The 17269-nt window shown below is 47.2% G+C and overlaps 1 protein-coding gene across 1 annotated transcript; it reads left to right on the forward strand.

The window, feature by feature from the left end:
* Nucleotides 1-10841: 10841 nt before the first annotated feature.
* On the forward strand, nt 10842-16657 carry TRIL (TLR4 interactor with leucine rich repeats). The gene has a single exon (XM_040259712.1). It carries the CDS (start codon nt 11958-11960, stop codon nt 14388-14390), a length of 2433 nt encoding a protein of 810 aa, XP_040115646.1. The 5' UTR covers nt 10842-11957; the 3' UTR covers nt 14391-16657.
* Nucleotides 16658-17269: the final 612 nt, after the last annotated feature.

Consider the following 17269-nt stretch of genomic DNA (forward strand, 5'->3'; position numbering starts at 1 on the left):
CCCCTTCTCCTCCTGCCCCCGATCCCTCCCAGCATCAGAGTCTTTTCCAATGAGTCAACTTGTCGCATGAGGTGGCCATAGTACTGGAGTTTCAGCTTTAGCATCATTCCTTCCAAAGAAATCCCAGGGCTGATCTCCTTGCAGTCCAAGGGACTCTCAAGAGTCTTCTCCAACACCACAGTTCAAAAGCATCAATTCTTCGGAGCTCAGCCTTCTTCACAATCCAGCTCTCACATCCATACATGACCACAGGAAAAACCATAGCCTTGACTAGACGGACCTTAGTTGGCAAAGTAATGTCTCTGCTTTTGAATATGCTATCTAGGTTGGTCATAACCTTTCTTCCAAGGAGTAAGCATCTTTTAATTTCATGGCTGCAGTCATCATCTGCAGTGATTTGGGAGCCCCCAAAAATAAAGTCTGACACTGTTTCCACTGTTTCTCCATCTATTTGCCATGAAGTGATGGGACCAGATGCCGTGATCTTCGTTTTCTGAATGTTGAGCTTTAAGCCATCTTTTTCACTCTCCACTTTCACTTTCATCAAGAGGCTTTTTAGTTCCTCTTCACCTTCTGCCATAAGGGTGGTGTCATCTGCATATCTGAGGTTATTGATATTTCTCCCAGCAATCTTGATTCCAGCTTGTGTTTCTTCCAGTCCAGTGTTTCTCATGATGTACTCTGCATATAAGTTAAATAAGCAGGGTGACAATATACAGCCTTGACATACTCCTTTTCCTATTTGGAACCAGTCTGTTGTTCCATGTCCAATTCTAACTGTTGCTTCCTGACCTGCATACAGATTTCTCAAGAGGCAGGTAAGATGGTCTGGTATTCCCATCTCTTGAAGAATTTTCCACAGTTTCTTGTGATCCACACAGTCAAAGGCTTTAACATAGTCAATAAAGCAGAAATAGATGTTTTTCTGGAACTCTCTTGCTTTTTCCATGATCCAGTGGATGTTGGCAATTTGATCTGGTTCCTCTGCCTTTTCTAAAACCAGCTTGAACATCTGGAAGTTCACGGTTCATGTATTGCTGAAGCCTGGCTTGGAGAATTTTGAACATTACTTTACTAGCATGTGAGATGAGCGCAATTGTGCAGTAGTTTGAGCATTCTTTGGCATTGTCTTTCTTTGGGATTGGCATGAAAACTGACCTTTTCCAGTCCTGTGGCCACTGCTGAGTTTTCCAAATTTGCTGGCATATTGAGTGCAGCACTTTCACAGCATCATCTTTCAGGATTTGAAATAGCTCAACTGGAATGCCATCGCCTCTACTGGCTTTGTTCATAGTGATGCTTTCTAAGGCCCACTTAACTTCACATTCCAGGATGTCTGGCTCTAGATGAGTGATCACACCATCATGATAAGCACTTTCAAATTGATTTCCCAAAATGTTTACTTTGGGCAAGTATGATTTGTCCCTTTTTATACATGAGAAAATGAATTGCTGATCAGACAGACTACGACATGGTTCAAGGTCAGAGTCTTAGCAAGTGGTCTCCATCTTCTGATCACCCCATACTGATCATATGGGTGTTTCAGGACAAATCTTTGGATTTTGATGAAACCTGAAGATGTTTTGGGTGTCTTTTTTTTTTTTTTTTACACTGCATAGAGTAAATTGTTTGACTATATCCAAGATTTTTTACACCATTAAGACTGATTTTTTTAAAGGCTTGTAAGAAAAACCATTTGTAATAAGTGAATGAAGACAGGGCAGTGCAATGGACAAAGCAAGCGTGAGTATGGTATCATGTACTTTTTTTACCAAAGATTTTTAAATGCAAAAACACATGCTTATCATAGAAAATTTTGACTGCAGAGAAAAGTAGAATGAAAAAAAAATCTGTTCTCTCATCAACTAAAGCAAAGCAGTGTTCAGCCATCCCTCACTCCCCTAATTTTTAAAGTTATACAAACTATAAAATTGACAATTCACATAAAGATTTTGAAGATTTTTTAGTTCTAAGTATCTTTAAGTGGTAACAACCATTTTTTTTTTTTTTGCAATCTACAATGTATGTAGCAGACCATGAAAAAAGCATTCAAGTTTGAGGTATATCAATTATATTTTGGAAATTAAACAGGGATGCATAGAAGCTGGAGGAGTGTCCTTACAGATCTATTAGCATTCTACCAACAGAAATATTTGATCCTACTTACAATGCTGGGGCTGAAACCTTTGATCTTGAGTCCCACTCCAGCATATGGTGCTACTAAGCATAATCAAAGTGCAAATCTTTATAGAAATTACAGAGACTAAAAAGAGGATGGAGGCTTCCTTCCTCTAATTTCCTTTCCTGCCATGTCTCTGGTCCTAAATAAAAAACATTTGGTCTTTTGATGAAATCTGTAAATAGTTTGAGGGTATTTTACACTGTATATAGTCAATTACTTGACTGTACAAGATGATTTCCATTACTGAGATTGACAATGTTTCTCGCCAGGATAATCAAGTCCCAGTTTTCGAAACTGCTTCCCTTATTTTGGCCCCATATAGTGACATGAAAATAAGGAGATATCTATAGTTCTGGAGGACTTCTTTTTTGGAAGGGGTACTTGACATGTGTACATCCAGATTCTGCCAAGAAGTCTTTGAACATTTACAGGATGAGTTGCTAACTCTTGAAGACAATACATTCCAAAAGAGCTGTCCCTCTGCAAATATTTTTAAGCCATTACTGACAACAATTCAGATGAAGTTGTGAAAAAATAGTATTTTTTATGAAATCCCCTTCAGATATATCTCTCAGCCCACTAAAGAGAGTGGGAGGCAATTTCTGATTTAAAATTTGTAAACAAAACTCATGCTCTGTTAAGGTGAATGTCTTTGCCCTCTTCCCAACATCACATTGTTCAGTCTGAGTGACTGTGATGCACCTGGATTCAGACAGACAGGCCTCAGGCAAGTCTGCAGTTTGGAAGAACGTGGACTCAGGATGACTCTGTGTGTTGTTTCTCATGGTGACTGATTACTGTGCCCAAGTCTTACTCAAATTGTTTTTAATAATGTAGTTATTAAGGAAAAAAGACTAAAGCACCATTGCAAAAGTTTAGTCAAGTGCAGGCAAGTCCACTCTCAGCTAGTGGGCACTGGCTTGGCCTCTGTCTGCCCTAACTGGGCAGTGCCAAACCTGGTTGGTTGGTGCGCTTATTGGACCAGTTGCTAAGTATTTTGACTATCACTTTGAACTGGCCTCATTAGTTGTACATATAGGCATGTATCAACATGGCACCCAGCAAGGTCCAACTATAAAGCCCTGGGGTCAGAAGTCAAAGGTTTAGATTGTGATCTGAATTCTGTCATTACAGTGGTGGATCATCCCAGAAGTTAGCCAACTCCTTTAATTCTTGGCATCCTTGGCTCCAGATTAGGGATAGGAGTGCTGCTGGGTGCTTACTTGCTCAGTCATGTCCAACTCTTTGCGATCCCATGGACTGTGGCCTGCCAGGCTCCTCTGTCCATGGGAGTCTCCAGGCAAGAGTACTGGAGTGGGTTGCAGTTTTCTCCTCCAGGAGATCTTCCTGATCCAGGGATGGAGCCCATGTCTCCTGTATCTCCTGCACCGGCAGGCAGATTCTTTATCACTGAGCACACTGGGGCTTCCTGGGGATATGACTAATCCTCACTTAGCTGCCTTATGAGACTTAGGTTGAGGTTGAAACCAGATATTAGATATGAAAGCATTCATTTTAAAAATTTTTTATTAATTCAAAGAAATCTGTAGTAATTGTACATCATTTGGAAAATGCCAAAGTGTAGGATGTGAACAATTATTAATTTTCTTACCATGTAAAGAACACCTGTGAACATTTCAAAAAGTTTCTTCTAGCTTTTTATAAAAACCGTTTGACAATTCAACAATAGTTGCTGGTTCCACAAAAATGAAATAAAACAAGGTTGATGTCTTCCAGCTGGGTGGGGATAGCAAATGGTTCAGTTCAGTTTAGTTCAGTCGCTCAGTTGTGTCTGATTCTTTGCGACCCCATGAACCGCAGCACGCCAGGCCTCCCTGTCCATCACCAACTCCCTGAGTTCACTCAAACTTACGTCCATCGAGTCGGTGATGCCATCCAGCCATCTCATCCTCTGTCGTACCCTTCTCCTCCTGCCTCCAAACCCTCCCAGCATCAGGGTCTTTTCCAATGAGTCAGCTCTTCACATCAGGTGGCCAAAGTATTGGGGTTTCAGCTTTAGCATCAGTCCTTCCAATGAACACCCAGGACTGATCTCCTTCAGGATGGACTAGTTGGACCTCCTTGCAGTCCAAGGGACTCTCAAGAGTCTTCTCCAGCACCACAGTTCAAAAGTATCAATTCTTAAGTGCTCAGCTTTCTTTATAGTCCAAGAATCCAAATGAAAGAATAGTGAAAAGCTGTCCCATATCATGCAACTACAGGTCTGATTCCTGGAGGTGACAAATATTTCAGTATTTAGGAATTTGTTGTTGTTGTTCAGTCACTCAGTTGTGTCTGACTCTTTGCGACCCTGTGGACTACAGCACACCAGGCTTCCCTGTCCTTCACCATCTCCCGGAGCTTGCTCAAACCCATGTCCATTGAGTTGGTGATGCCATCCAACCATCTCATCCTTTGTCATCCCTTCTCCTCTTGCCTTAGGAAAAAGGAACACTTTTATACCTAAATCATTTCCTTATGCTACTGACTTGATTTTATTTTAGGGAGAACATCGTTAAATTACTGCTATAACATTTCAGGTACACAAAAATATGCTGTAACCATAAACAATATGTGTGTGTGTTCAGTCACTCAGTTGTGTCCAACTCTTAGTAGCCTACTAGGCTCCTCTGTCCATGGGCTTTCCCAGGCAAGAATACTGGAATGGGTTGCCGTTTTCCCCTCCAGGAGATTTTCCCAACCCAGGGATCGAACCTGCATTGACAGGCAGATTCTTTACCACTGAGCCATGTGGGAAGCCCCCAAAATATGTGAATTTGACTTATTTCCTAAGTTATTATGCTCAGCTAATAACCATCTCTCCCTTTTTAGCTTGCCAGAGGGCCCACATTTTACTGTAGTTTTATAGATAGGCAGTCTGTTTGTACATGTTGGTTTCAAATAATCAGGCATCTCTGTAATGATGGATAAGGACATTCCTTGGACATAAAATCCTTGGACTTTTTCCGAAGACATAATTTTCTTGAACTGTTAGAAACACCTTGTAAATGGCCTTAGACACAGACAGTATTATGTGGATTGATACTTTCTACAAAGATTTTACTTTATTACTTTCTTCTCAAAAGATAATTGCTATGAGCATAGCATATGGCACTCATGTGTTTATTTATGATGACACCATCCTCCTAAATTATTGTCTTAAATACATTTAACTCCCCAAACATCCTGAGCTCCCAGAAGGCATGGGCTTTGTCTACTCTGTCCATCCCCAAGCTCCTAGCAAAGAAGACACTGAAATGTTTGAATAAGCATGTAAGAATTCTTGTTCAGTCACAATACCTAAGATGATATCTGGGAATGTGCTAAATAAAGATCCCTAGGCCCTATTCTGGAGGTTCTGAATCAGATTGTCTGATAGTGGGCCTAGGGTCCTGTATTTTTAATAAGCTCCTTGGTTTCTTCCTTGTAAAACGGGGATAAAAGTAGGCCCTACCTCACAAGGTAATTGTGGAAATGAATGAGTTATTTCATGCAGTGTTCAGACCACTGCCTGGCCCTTAGCACTACACCAGTGCCCGTGTTACTACTGTTGTTATTAGGATATGATCAGCCCATCATGAACAGGTGCTCAGGAAATAGTGTCTATTAATTTTCTCAAACTTAAGTGTGCATAAACATCAGCCAGTGGCTTATCAATGCAGGTGCTGGGGCCTTGCCCCCTGAGATTCTGATTTAATAAGGCTAATACCTAGCCAGGAATCTGCATTCCTATATTCCCTATATAAGGGAAAATAGAGAATCAGCAGATAAACTGTAAACCAGTAATTCTCTTATTCACATTCCTAACCCTCAAGGCAAAAAAACTTGCCTTTCCGTCTGGGGCTAAGAGGGGGCTCAATTCAGATAAAGAGATCTTTTTTGGGAGGTGGGATTCATCTGATAGCATGCCAAGGGACCACTGGGACTCTCGATTTACTTCATCTGTGTCTGTCTGGCACTGGCTCATGAGGGGTGAAGAGACAGCTGCCTTCCCTGAGTACACTGGGGAAGCTGCTCCAGCAGGGCTTGGCAAATCCACCTCTCCCTGCAGTGGGGAGCAAGGCCTGAGCTCTCCTCCCCCTAACCTGTCCTGCCCCAGAGCAGCCTGGGCCAACTCACACCAGCTCCAGAGGCTGCTGAAGACAGGGCCTGGAATCCTTCCCACCTCTAGAGCTGAAATTCAAGGGAACCACAGTTGCTTGAGAAGAAAGTGTATACATCCCTGGCAAGCCCAAGATTCCAAGTCTGGGCAAGAAGAGCCAAAATCCCTCATGCCACATATATGCATCATGGAACCAGCCCAGACTTGTTTTTGCTTCTGACCTCTGCAAATTCTCCCCAGTGTGCCTGAGATTTAAAGGGCAAATTTTCCAAAAGTGAAATGACAGTGCTCTTGTTTCTCTTACAAATAGCTTTCCTTCTTGGATTTCTCTTCTTGTGATTATGCAAATTATACACTCAAGCATAATCAATACTTGACTCTCCTGGAACCTGATCAAGCTGGGATCCATCCATAAACAGAGACATTACATACTTAAGAGATAGGCATTTAAATGGAGACAACTCTGTCCTTGCTCTGGCTAAAAATTATTGCTTTTTATAGAAAATGAGGTATAGGCTATGTTATAATAAAGTAGAATTTACATTTTAAAAAATGCTTTCAACTTCTGTAATTTTTCTCCTTGTTCTTTAATCCGAGTACGCGTACTTTCTTCTCCTAAAATGCTACAGAGGAACAGACCTGTCTCCAATGTTTGAAAAGCTTGAGGTTAGAGCACTGGTCCATGGTTCCTCCTCTTAGCTCTGGCTCCTGGAGTGTCACCAGGAGTTTCCTGGAGGCCTCCCAGACATTAGAGTGGAAATCCTAGCTCACACCTCCATATTCTTTTGACAGCTGCCCTTTAGCCTCCTCTTGGCCCTAGGGATATATTCACTTGTGGCATGACTGGTCTCCAAGAGGACAGAAAGTCCTGCAGAGACATGGGCAATTAAGTAAAGAACTCCAGGGTCTCAGGAACCCTGAACAGGAGTGAGGACGTAGGCAGTGGCTGGGTACATATCTCTGGAAGCCTGAAATCGACATCCTGCTCTTATGGGGAGGGATACAACCAGAGAAAGATTGGACACAGTCCTCTAAAGTCCAGGGTCAAGTGCAGGTCCAGGAGTGGTACCATATATGTGGTTACCTATACAATGCTTGCAAATGTGTTATATAAGTGAATACCTTAGTCTAGATATTCCAGCAACACATGCCCCAGAGAAACCTCTGTCAGAGATTCCAAGGTTTGAGATGTCAAGAACTAGATAGATAACATTTTCTTTGTGGAGCATTGGGAGAGGTATTTCTTGATGTTGCCCTGCAAATGTGATTATGTCAACTCCCAGCTGAAAACCTTAAAGGGGAATAAGGCTCTATTTATTTGGAAGTCATTGTATGAGCAAGGTTTCTTGTTACTGTTTAAAAAATACAGATGTTGGGTGCTTCTCTGGTTGTTCAGTGGTTGAGATATTGCTTTCCAGTGCAGGGGGTACAGGTTCAATCCCTGGGCAGGGAGCTAGGATCCCACATGCCTCCCAGCCAAAAAACCAAAACATAAAACAGAAGCAATACTGCGACAAATTCAGTAAAGACTTTACAAATGGTCCACATCAGAAACGTATTTAAAAAATGAAAATAAATAAAAGGTTTAAAAAACAAACAAATAGCAACAACAAAAACCCACAGATGTCAAAAGAATTTCACCAACAAAGATTTAGACAGAAGATTTGAAGGTTTCTAAGTCACTCTCTGGCCCTGGTCCCCAGGTTTCGCCTCCTCCTTCCCCGCTAGCCATCACGTAGGTAGTACTCAGCACTGACCTCCTCTGAAAGGCTTCCTCAAGCCCTCAGTCCAGCCAGGTGCTCCTCCTCAGGGCTCCCACAGCTCTTAGCGCCTGGCACTGCAATTGCTCCCTGCCCAGCAGCCTCTCCACCCTCCTAAATTGCTACACCCTGAGGTCTGGCCCCGTGTCTTATCAGCACTGCATTCCCACGGCTCATTCTGGGATTTGACACATGCGAAATTCTCACTAAATACTTCTTGCCTGATCACCAACAGCAATATGGAGTTGCTTTTATAGCTCTTCACTACCAGAGGCTCTCAGTACTAAAGAATTCAAGTAAAATTTTAACTCCTGGAAGAGACAGATGGTCTGAAAATAAATCAAACACTTGAATATGTAGCATCGCAGACATGGAGACCACTGGGGGCACGTACAGATATCACATATGTGTGCTTTGCAGTTTTTAATCTCATTCATTTGTTAAGCTGACCTCAGGTTACATGCCTTAAAAAAGGAAGCATTTCTTAAAAAGTTGGCAATCATGCTTCTTCATAAAGAACGTATATGTACCCATACACACGCACACACTCACTCACACACACACTTCATCTGCAGATTTCAAAATTTTACCCTTACTGAAATTAGATTGACGGTGCTAGGGACACCTATCAGAAACTTTCTAGTCACTTGAAATTTGGCACACTATACCTAGTTTAAACAATGTTAACCACAAGGGGCAGATGGGTTACTTCAAGAAAACAAGAGTGCTATGGAAAACCAGTTGTCCTTTGACATGAAACCACAGATGATATTATTTCTATCTGTAATCCAGGACTACTAGTAGAAATATTAAGCACTGGGCAATAAAAAAATACTGAACATCTGCAGGGGTCTGACAGCAACCCACTCCAGTATTCTTGCCTGGAGAATCCTATGGACAGAGAGGCCTGGTGGGCTACAGTCCATAGGGTTGCAAAGAGTCAGACATGACTGAAGTGACTTAGCATGGCACCTCACAGCAAGACTCTGATAACTGTGTACAACTCACTTAAGTGTTAGTCACTCAGTCGTGTTCGACTCTTTGTGACCCCATGGACTATAGCCCACCACGCTCCTCTGTCCATGGAATTCTCCAGGCAAGAATACTGGAGTGGGTTGCTATTTCCTTCTCCAGGACAACTCACTTAGAGGCATCTAAATATAAAGGAAAGCCATTCTCAGTTGAGTAAGTGATTAGTCCAAATTGCAGTGGCCTCTGGGGGAATGACCCTGCTATCCTCCTTTGTGCTGTGCTGTGCCTAGCTGCTTCATTCATGTCCAACTCTTTGGGACCCCATGGACTGTAGCCGGCCGGGCTCCTCTGTCCATGGGGTTCTCCAGGCAAGAATACTGGAGTGGGTTGCTATGCCTTCCTCCAAGGGATCTTCCCAACCCAGGCTCGAACCCAGGTCCCCTGTATTGCAGGAGGACTCTATCATCTGAGTCACCAGGGAAGCCTAAGAATACTGGAATGAACAGCCTTCACTCTGGATATTTTCCTGGAAGAGCCAGGAGAAGAAAAGAAGGGTCTGATTTCTGCTGCTGCTTCTTCCACATCACACTTCTCAGTCTCTGACCTCTTTCCTGCTCAGAAGGCTGCCATCCCCAAGCTGGGGACTCAAAAGTAGATGCTGCTACAGCTCCATCCCAGGTAGTGGCTCAACTGGAATGCTAGCAGCTTCTTTTTTCCCTCTGAAAAGTCGAGTGACCTCTGTTGCCAGCAAGGATTGAGGCCCTTCCAGAAGCTTCTGGGGCCCAGATTAGGAGAACTTGTTCTACATGGTGCAAGCTTGGGCCTTACCCTCTAGGGCACCAGACCTTCATAAGGAGGACTGGAGTCAAGAACTAAAAGATTTCAGAGGTTTCTCACAACGAGAACTAAAACCCCAAATACCAAACCACCTGGCCAACTTCATCTTTCATCTTGTTCAGAAAGACACTTTTTACTTCCTCAAGTTCATCTTTTACTAGAAATCTCACAACAAATACAAGCAAACTTTCCCTGCTCACTGTGCCCTGAATGGACATTTTACTGCCTACCTACCTTCCATTTTCCAATGCCATCTCTCTGGTCCCTGCTCATCCATAACTCCTCACTGACTACGCTGCCAATGGTCTCATCTTTCTATAAATTCACCTGCCTGCATGAGTTGCTAAATGAGGCAATTAATCAGCATCAACACTGGAATTATTCAAAATCACCTGTATCTCAGCAGCTTTCTCATTCTACAGCCTTAGTTTCTTATTTAATCTTTCCTGTCTTGTCCCCACTACTAGACTGTCAGCCTCTTTAGGTAAAGATATGTCTGCTTTAATTTTCCATACAGTAGGTCCTTAAAATCTTTTTTTCTTAACACCCTGGGATGAAGGTAAGGGATAGCTTTCAGGAACAAACAGTAATTAAGAGTTCTTCCTTGCCCTTCTCATTCTCAGTGGGGGCTGCCCTGAGTGGAGCCATTAATAAATACTTCACTCCCCATGGATAATAAATGTTCAGACTTCCCCAACCAAATCAGGTCTGAAAAACCGGGGGCCAAAAAACTTTGAAGATTGCTGCAAGCCCGGGCATAAAGGGGGAGGGCCCAGCTATAGGAGTAACCAGAGGGTCTTTGCAGATTAGTATACACACAAACACACGTACGTGTAGGGCTTGTCCCAAGGGCTCTAAGACTACAGGAGAATTAATGGGACTAAATCACCAAAATGTGACAAGACACTTTCACGGTGGTAGAACCAATTCTGAGGTTTCTTCACGTTCTTGCCTACAGCAACGCAAACTAGCTACTCTGTTCAGATTCCTAAAAGGTGGGCGATGCCTCTCCTGGACTGTCGGCCACCAGTACAAGGATGTCAAAAACCCAAACATGCAACCTAGCCACTTCCGACAGTGGCCCACCGGCGGCTCTTGGCAGACAGCCTTGTGCGCCCCAAACTTCGCGGAGATCGCTGGCGGATTCCGTGCTGCCTGAACTTCTTGCAAGGGGCCACCTGGAAGAGCAAGTGTCTTAAAAATGAATAAGACGAGCTGCGCTCCCACTGCTTCGAAGCGACTGGTGTGTTAGTCTAAAATAAAAAGGTTTCTGTCTGCAAATCCCGTTTGCTCCCCCGGTAATCCATCCCCGCCCCCAGTCCGGCGTGTCCGACCCGTACAGCTGTTTTTAATCCCTACTTTTCTCACTTGGCGTCCCTGGCTAGCGTTGACCAGACGCGGAGCCACTTAGCGTTTCCTCCTCCCCCTACCCGGGTCTGTCCTCCCTCCGCCGTCTCCTTTTTCTCCGCCTGCATCCCTGGGGGCAGAGTGTGGGAAGAACGAATTTCCGCCCGGTTTGCTCTCCACTCGCCGACTTGGGTCCCTTCCGGACGCAGCCTGCACACCCCCGGCTCCTCCTGGGGCTGTTCCACCGAGGTTGCGCTACCGCTCCCGCACCCGGAGCGAAGAGGCGCGGGCTGTTGGGGCTAAGCCGCCGGGGCTCAGCAGCCAAGCCGCGCCCGGAGGAGCTCTTGGAAGGGCTCCCGCCTGCAGCTGGGGAATCCGCTCGGCAGGGAGAATCCGTGCCAGGGAATCCAGCTCTCCGGACTCAAGCTGCAAACAAAAAGCTCAGGTCTTGCTCCCTCCCTCTGTCCCCCCTACCCCCACCCCGACGCGCACCCGGAGAAACAGTTTTCGGCAGAAATGCAACAAGTAGCACCCGCAGCTCGCAGAGCGCCCTGCGCCGCCTGACTTGGCCCGGCAAAGCCCGCCTGCAGAGACCCGGGCCAGCCACCGGACAAAGGGCGGAGGAGGGGCTGGACAGCACTGCGAAGTCCGAAAGAGGCCATTTAGCGACTCTGGCCAGGCCAAGGGGAATGCAGAGGAGACACAGAGCCGGCGGGCCAAGAGGACGATCCGGCCGCAGCACGCAGGGCGGGCGGCGATGGAGGCTGCCCGCGCCGTGCGCTTCCTCCTCGTGGTGTGCGGCTGCCTTGCGCTCCCGCCATGGGCCCAGCCGGTGTGTCCGGAGCGCTGCGACTGCCAGCACCCCCAGCACCTCCTGTGCACCAACAGAGGGCTCCGCGCCGTGCCCAAGACCAGCTCGCTACCGAGCCCACAGGACGTGCTCACCTACAGCCTCGGGGGCAACTTCATAACCAACATCACGGCCTTCGACTTCCACCGCCTGGGGCAGCTCAGACGGCTGGACCTGCAGTACAACCAGATCCGCTCGCTACACCCCAAGACCTTCGAGAAGCTCTCGCGGCTGGAGGAGCTCTACCTGGGCAACAATCTCTTGCAGGCGCTCGCCCCGGGCACCCTGGCCCCGCTGCGCAAGCTGCGCATCCTCTACGCCAACGGGAACGAGATCGGTCGCCTCAGCCGCGGTTCCTTCGAGGGCCTGGAGAGCCTGGTCAAGCTGCGACTGGACGGGAACGCCCTGGGGGCGCTGCCGGATGCCGTCTTTGCCCCCCTGGGCAACTTGCTCTACCTACATCTGGAGTCCAACCGGATCCGCTTTCTGGGCAAGAACGCCTTCGCCCAACTGGGGAAGCTGCGCTTTCTCAACCTCTCTGCCAACGAGCTGCAGCCCTCCCTACGCCATGCGGCCACCTTCGCACCGCTCCGCTCCCTCTCTACCCTCATCCTCTCGGCCAACAACCTGCAGCACCTCGGGCCGCGCGTCTTCCAGCACCTGTCGCGCCTCGGCCTACTTTCACTCAGGGGCAACCAGCTCACGCACCTCGCGCCCGAAGCTTTTTGGGGGTTAGAGGCCTTACGCGAGCTGCGCCTGGAGGGCAATCGGCTGAGCCAGCTGCCTGTGGCACTGCTGGAACCTCTGCATAGCCTGGAGGCGCTGGACCTGAGCGGCAATGAGCTGTCGGCTCTGCACCCCACTGTCTTTGGCCGCTTGGGCCGGCTGCGTGAGCTCAGCTTGCGCGACAACGCGCTCAGCGCCCTCTCCGGGGACATCTTCGCGGCCAGCCCGGCCCTCTACCGGCTGGATCTAGACGGCAATGGTTGGACCTGTGACTGCCGGCTGCGGGATCTGAAGCGCTGGATGGGCGACTGGCACTCACAGGGCCGGCTCCTCACCGTTTTCGTGCAGTGTCGCCACCCTCCGGCCCTGCGGGGCAAGTACCTGGATTACCTGGATGACCGGCAACTGCAGAACGGGTCTTGCACAGATCCCGCGTCCTCGGGTCCCCCGATTGCCGACAACAAGCGGCGGCCCCTACCCACAGCTCCAGGGGAGGCGGTGGCGCCCCCTGCAGGTGCCCTCGCGGAGGAGCTGCTGCCGCAGCCACAGCCACAGCAGCGGAGTCGAGTTCTGCCAGGGATGGCCTGGGATGGGGCGGCCAGGGAGCTTTTGGGTAACCGCAGCGCCCTAAGGCTGAGTCGCCGGGGCCCGGGCCTCCAGCAGCCGAGCTCCAATGCCGCTGCTGCCGCGGGCACGGCGCCACACCCGCTGGACCTCCTCGAGAAGCCTGAGCGGGCACGTCCGACTCCGTCGGATCCTGGCCCCGCGGAACCCACCCAGACGGCCACGCTCTCCTCTGCGCCAGCCGGCGACCCCTGGCAGCGCGCGGCGAAACAGCGCCTGGCGGCGCAGCAGCAGGAGAGCGCCGCCCAGTCCGACGGCGGGGTCGGCCTGCCGCCGCTGGTATCCGACCCATGTGACTTCAACAAGTTCATCCTGTGCAACCTGACGGTGGAGGCAGTGGGCGCCGACAGCGCCTCGGTACGCTGGGCTGTGCGCGAGCACCGCAGCCCAAGGCCGCTGGGCGGCGCGCGCTTCCGCCTGCTCTTCGACCGCTTTGGCCAGCAGCCTAAATTCCACCGCTTCGTCTACCTACCCGAGCGCAGCGACTCGGCCACGCTGCGCGAGCTGCGCGGAGACACCCCCTACCTGGTGTGCGTGGAGGGCGTGCTCGGTGGTCGGGTCTGCCCGGTGGCTCCCCGCGACCACTGCGCGGGGCTGGTCACCCTGCCAGAGCCTGGGAGCCAGGGCGGCGTTGATTACCAACTGCTGACCTTGGCCCTGCTGGCCGTCAACGCGCTGCTCGTGCTCTTGGCCTTGGCAGCCTGGGCCTCGCGCTGGCTGCGGAGGAAGCTGCGGGCCAGGCGGAAGGGCGGGGCTCCCGTCCACGTTCGCCACATGTACTCTACCCGACGACCTCTGCGCTCCATGGGCACTGGCGTGTCCGCCGACTTCTCTGGCTTCCAGTCGCACCGGCCGCGCACCACCGTGTGCGCGCTCAGCGAAGCGGACCTCATCGAGTTCCCGTGCGACCGCTTCATGGACAGCGGGGGTGGCGGCGCAGGCGGCAGCCTCCGGCGGGAGGACCATCTCCTGCAGCGATTTGCCGACTAGGTAGATCCAGGGCCTCCAGGGGGTGTGGAGACCATCTCCTTGGCCCTGGGAAGCCGCCTATCCGCGGGCCCCAGCAACCCACCTCAGGGGAAGATCTCCTTTTATCAGACCTTCTCTTTTCTCCCTTTTGTGCATTTGCCAGAAGGGCCAGACTGATAGCAGCTAAATACGCACCACCCGCCAAATCCCGAGACTCGCTCATGAAGTAAATGGTTGGTGTTGGTGGCCAAGACCAAGAATAAGGGACAAATGGATGGTGGGGTCAAGAGACTGGAAGCCTTCTTTTCTACGTTGGTGCAGCTGTGAGAATGGACTTGTTTAATGCAGTAGTCTGGCCTCTGGGGTAGAAAAGGGTGCTCGTTGCCCACTACGTGGCCATGAAAGAATTGGATGCTTGTGTTTTTGTTTGTTGGAGTTTTGTTTCTATTTAAGGGAAAAAAACGTATTACCATTACAAAGGTAGCTTGGCAACTGACTCCACTGGTCTGGTGGTCTCTGCCAAGAAAGGTGATGTTGTAAACAGGTGGTGAAGTTTAACACACTCATGGAGGGACTCTTTTGTTGACTGATAGAACGTTCAGGATAACTTAATGTTTAAATAATTAGAGATGCTACTTTTTTTTTTTTTTTCAAAAATGTGAAGATTTCTGACATTTAACAAACTGACCAGTAAACTCAAGGACCGTTTTAGTTGAGCAGAGCAGTTCAACTATTTTCCTTTTAACATTAACACCACGAAAACATTTGCTGACCTTTGGGTAACTAAGATTACAAAGTTTCTCAGGAGGAGGCTGCATGCAAGACTTCTCTGTAGGGGTTGCTCCTGTGGCTTTTTTAATTTTATTTTTTAAACTTTGATGTGGCAAAGGAAATTTCAATGCCAGACTCCATAAAAGAATGTAAGGTGTACATAACTGATGACCCCATAGAGAATACCATCGTTCTAGTTCACTTTACCACATCTCTGATGACCTGTCCAGGTTGGAATAAATGTGATGTGGTACTTCTCATGTTTTTATCAGTAACACGCAGTTGACTGTGCCATACTTCTCTTAAACTGCACAGTTAAGTGATCAAGGTAATTTCCTGATAGGAGGTGAGCAAAAGGTGACTTGCAATTGATAGTGTAATGTTTGATCACATTATTGTCTTATATGAAAGAGTGGGGGGGAGTGAAAAAAATGTACATCAGTGGTTGTATGTTTCTACTAAAACCAGAAGATTGTTAGGAATACTTAAACCTCACTGTGAAATAATTATATATTTTGCAAATTAATCCCTCCACTACCCAGTGGTTTTTTTTCCCCCATGTTATTAAAACTTACCTTTTAGTTAATAATTGCAGTATTTTTAAAAAATGTTTTTGTTTTAAACTTAGGGTTAGTCTTTATTTGTTCAGTTGTTTTCAACTCTTTGGGATACTTTCATTCCTTGATATTTATGAAGTAGATGTTTATCACTAGATGTAGTGCTTTGGTTTACATGAATAATTTTGTGTGTGGTCTAAAAACACAGTCACTTAGAAGATGTACAGATGGTTATATTCGTTGTGGTTACAGATTCATTGGCAGCAGGGTGCTGGGGAAGCCACTGCAAAGGTGCTAAGGCTAACAGTGAATTTTCTGTTTAGGGCCTTAAGCCCCCAAGGGTCCTGAAGACTCAGGGAATCTGTCATATTCCAGAGGTCCTTCAACCCCGCTTCACCCCTTTTCCGTTTCGTCTCCATTGAACCAGGCCTGCCTTGTCCCAACAGCTGAGTAGGAACACAGGGATTTAAATGAACTGATCTTTGTTTATGTTCAGATGAGTAAATGTCCAGAACACTTAAAGTACAGCTGCTTTTCTGGCAGTCTTATCTATGGGGCCCAAACTTAATAAACCACAGGAAATAGACTGTCATTCTTAGTTTGTGGCCAGGGCTTGCTTCAGATTCTGAGCCTTGGGAGAAGTGGAGTTTGCTCTTACTTGCAACCTTGTGGTTATCTTGCACCTTTTGTGCTCCTGGCTTTTTCATTCAGAGAGTAATTGCATTTCTTAGCTCTTGCCTTTTTTTACCCAGCAATGTAATAAAGTGAGTCCCTTTGAAAGTCTGAAACAGACCTCTGGTTCTTCCCACCACCTACCCTTTCAACTGCAAAAATCAATGAAAATGGTTAATGCCTGAATCCATGTAAAAACACTTTCACTGGAAAGTCTTTCAGTGGGAAATGAATAAATGTTATACATTGTTATGTTCAGTTATGTCAATAAACCCACTTACTAATGGAGATGTTTTCTTGTTGGAGTTTCCAAATATTTTACAGCCTTTCATAATGGTACACTGAATTTTTATACAGCAGTTTTCATCAAAGAAGATGAAACAAACTGGAAGTCTTTCTGTCCTCTTCCACTGTCCTTTAGTTTCCATTTCCAAGCAGAGTGTGGGCTTTCTTTTTAAGAAATGCTTGTGACTTTCTTCCCAGAGAAACAATGAGATGGTTTTAGAAGCAAGTGGTCCACCATGATGTGAAAATGCTGTCAAAACACCAGTGACAGCAAAATAATGGGTCTCAGCAGGTTCCAGTTGTTTAAAAACACTGATTAAAAGTCAAGCTTTTGCACTCTCAAGATCAAAGATAAATTTTCTTGACCTAGAGGCCATCTTTGCCGTTAAAAAGTACATGAAAAATAAAATTCCTAAAGGAAAAAAAAAAAACTTTGTGAGAGTTAGGAGTGTTCGGTTAAAGAGCCATTGATGCAGTCTGGAATGTGTTGGCGTCATCAGCTCAGCCAGTAAGATTGTTGCTTTCATAAGGCAGATCATTTTATGATGCTGCCAGTTAATAATTAGCATGTGTTCAGAACACCTTCACTAATTTGCCAAACACCTGGTTTTTCTC

This window comes from Oryx dammah, unplaced genomic scaffold, assembly GCF_014754425.2.
Source record: "Oryx dammah isolate SB20612 unplaced genomic scaffold, SCBI_Odam_1.1 HiC_scaffold_18, whole genome shotgun sequence".
Classification (NCBI taxonomy): domain Eukaryota; kingdom Metazoa; phylum Chordata; class Mammalia; order Artiodactyla; family Bovidae; genus Oryx; species Oryx dammah.

Bases quoted from the DNA above. Each gene is read 5' to 3' on its own strand.
- TRIL (XM_040259712.1), top strand. From the start codon at position 11,958: ATGGAGGCTGCCCGCGCCGTGCGCTTCCTCCTCGTGGTGTGCGGCTGC.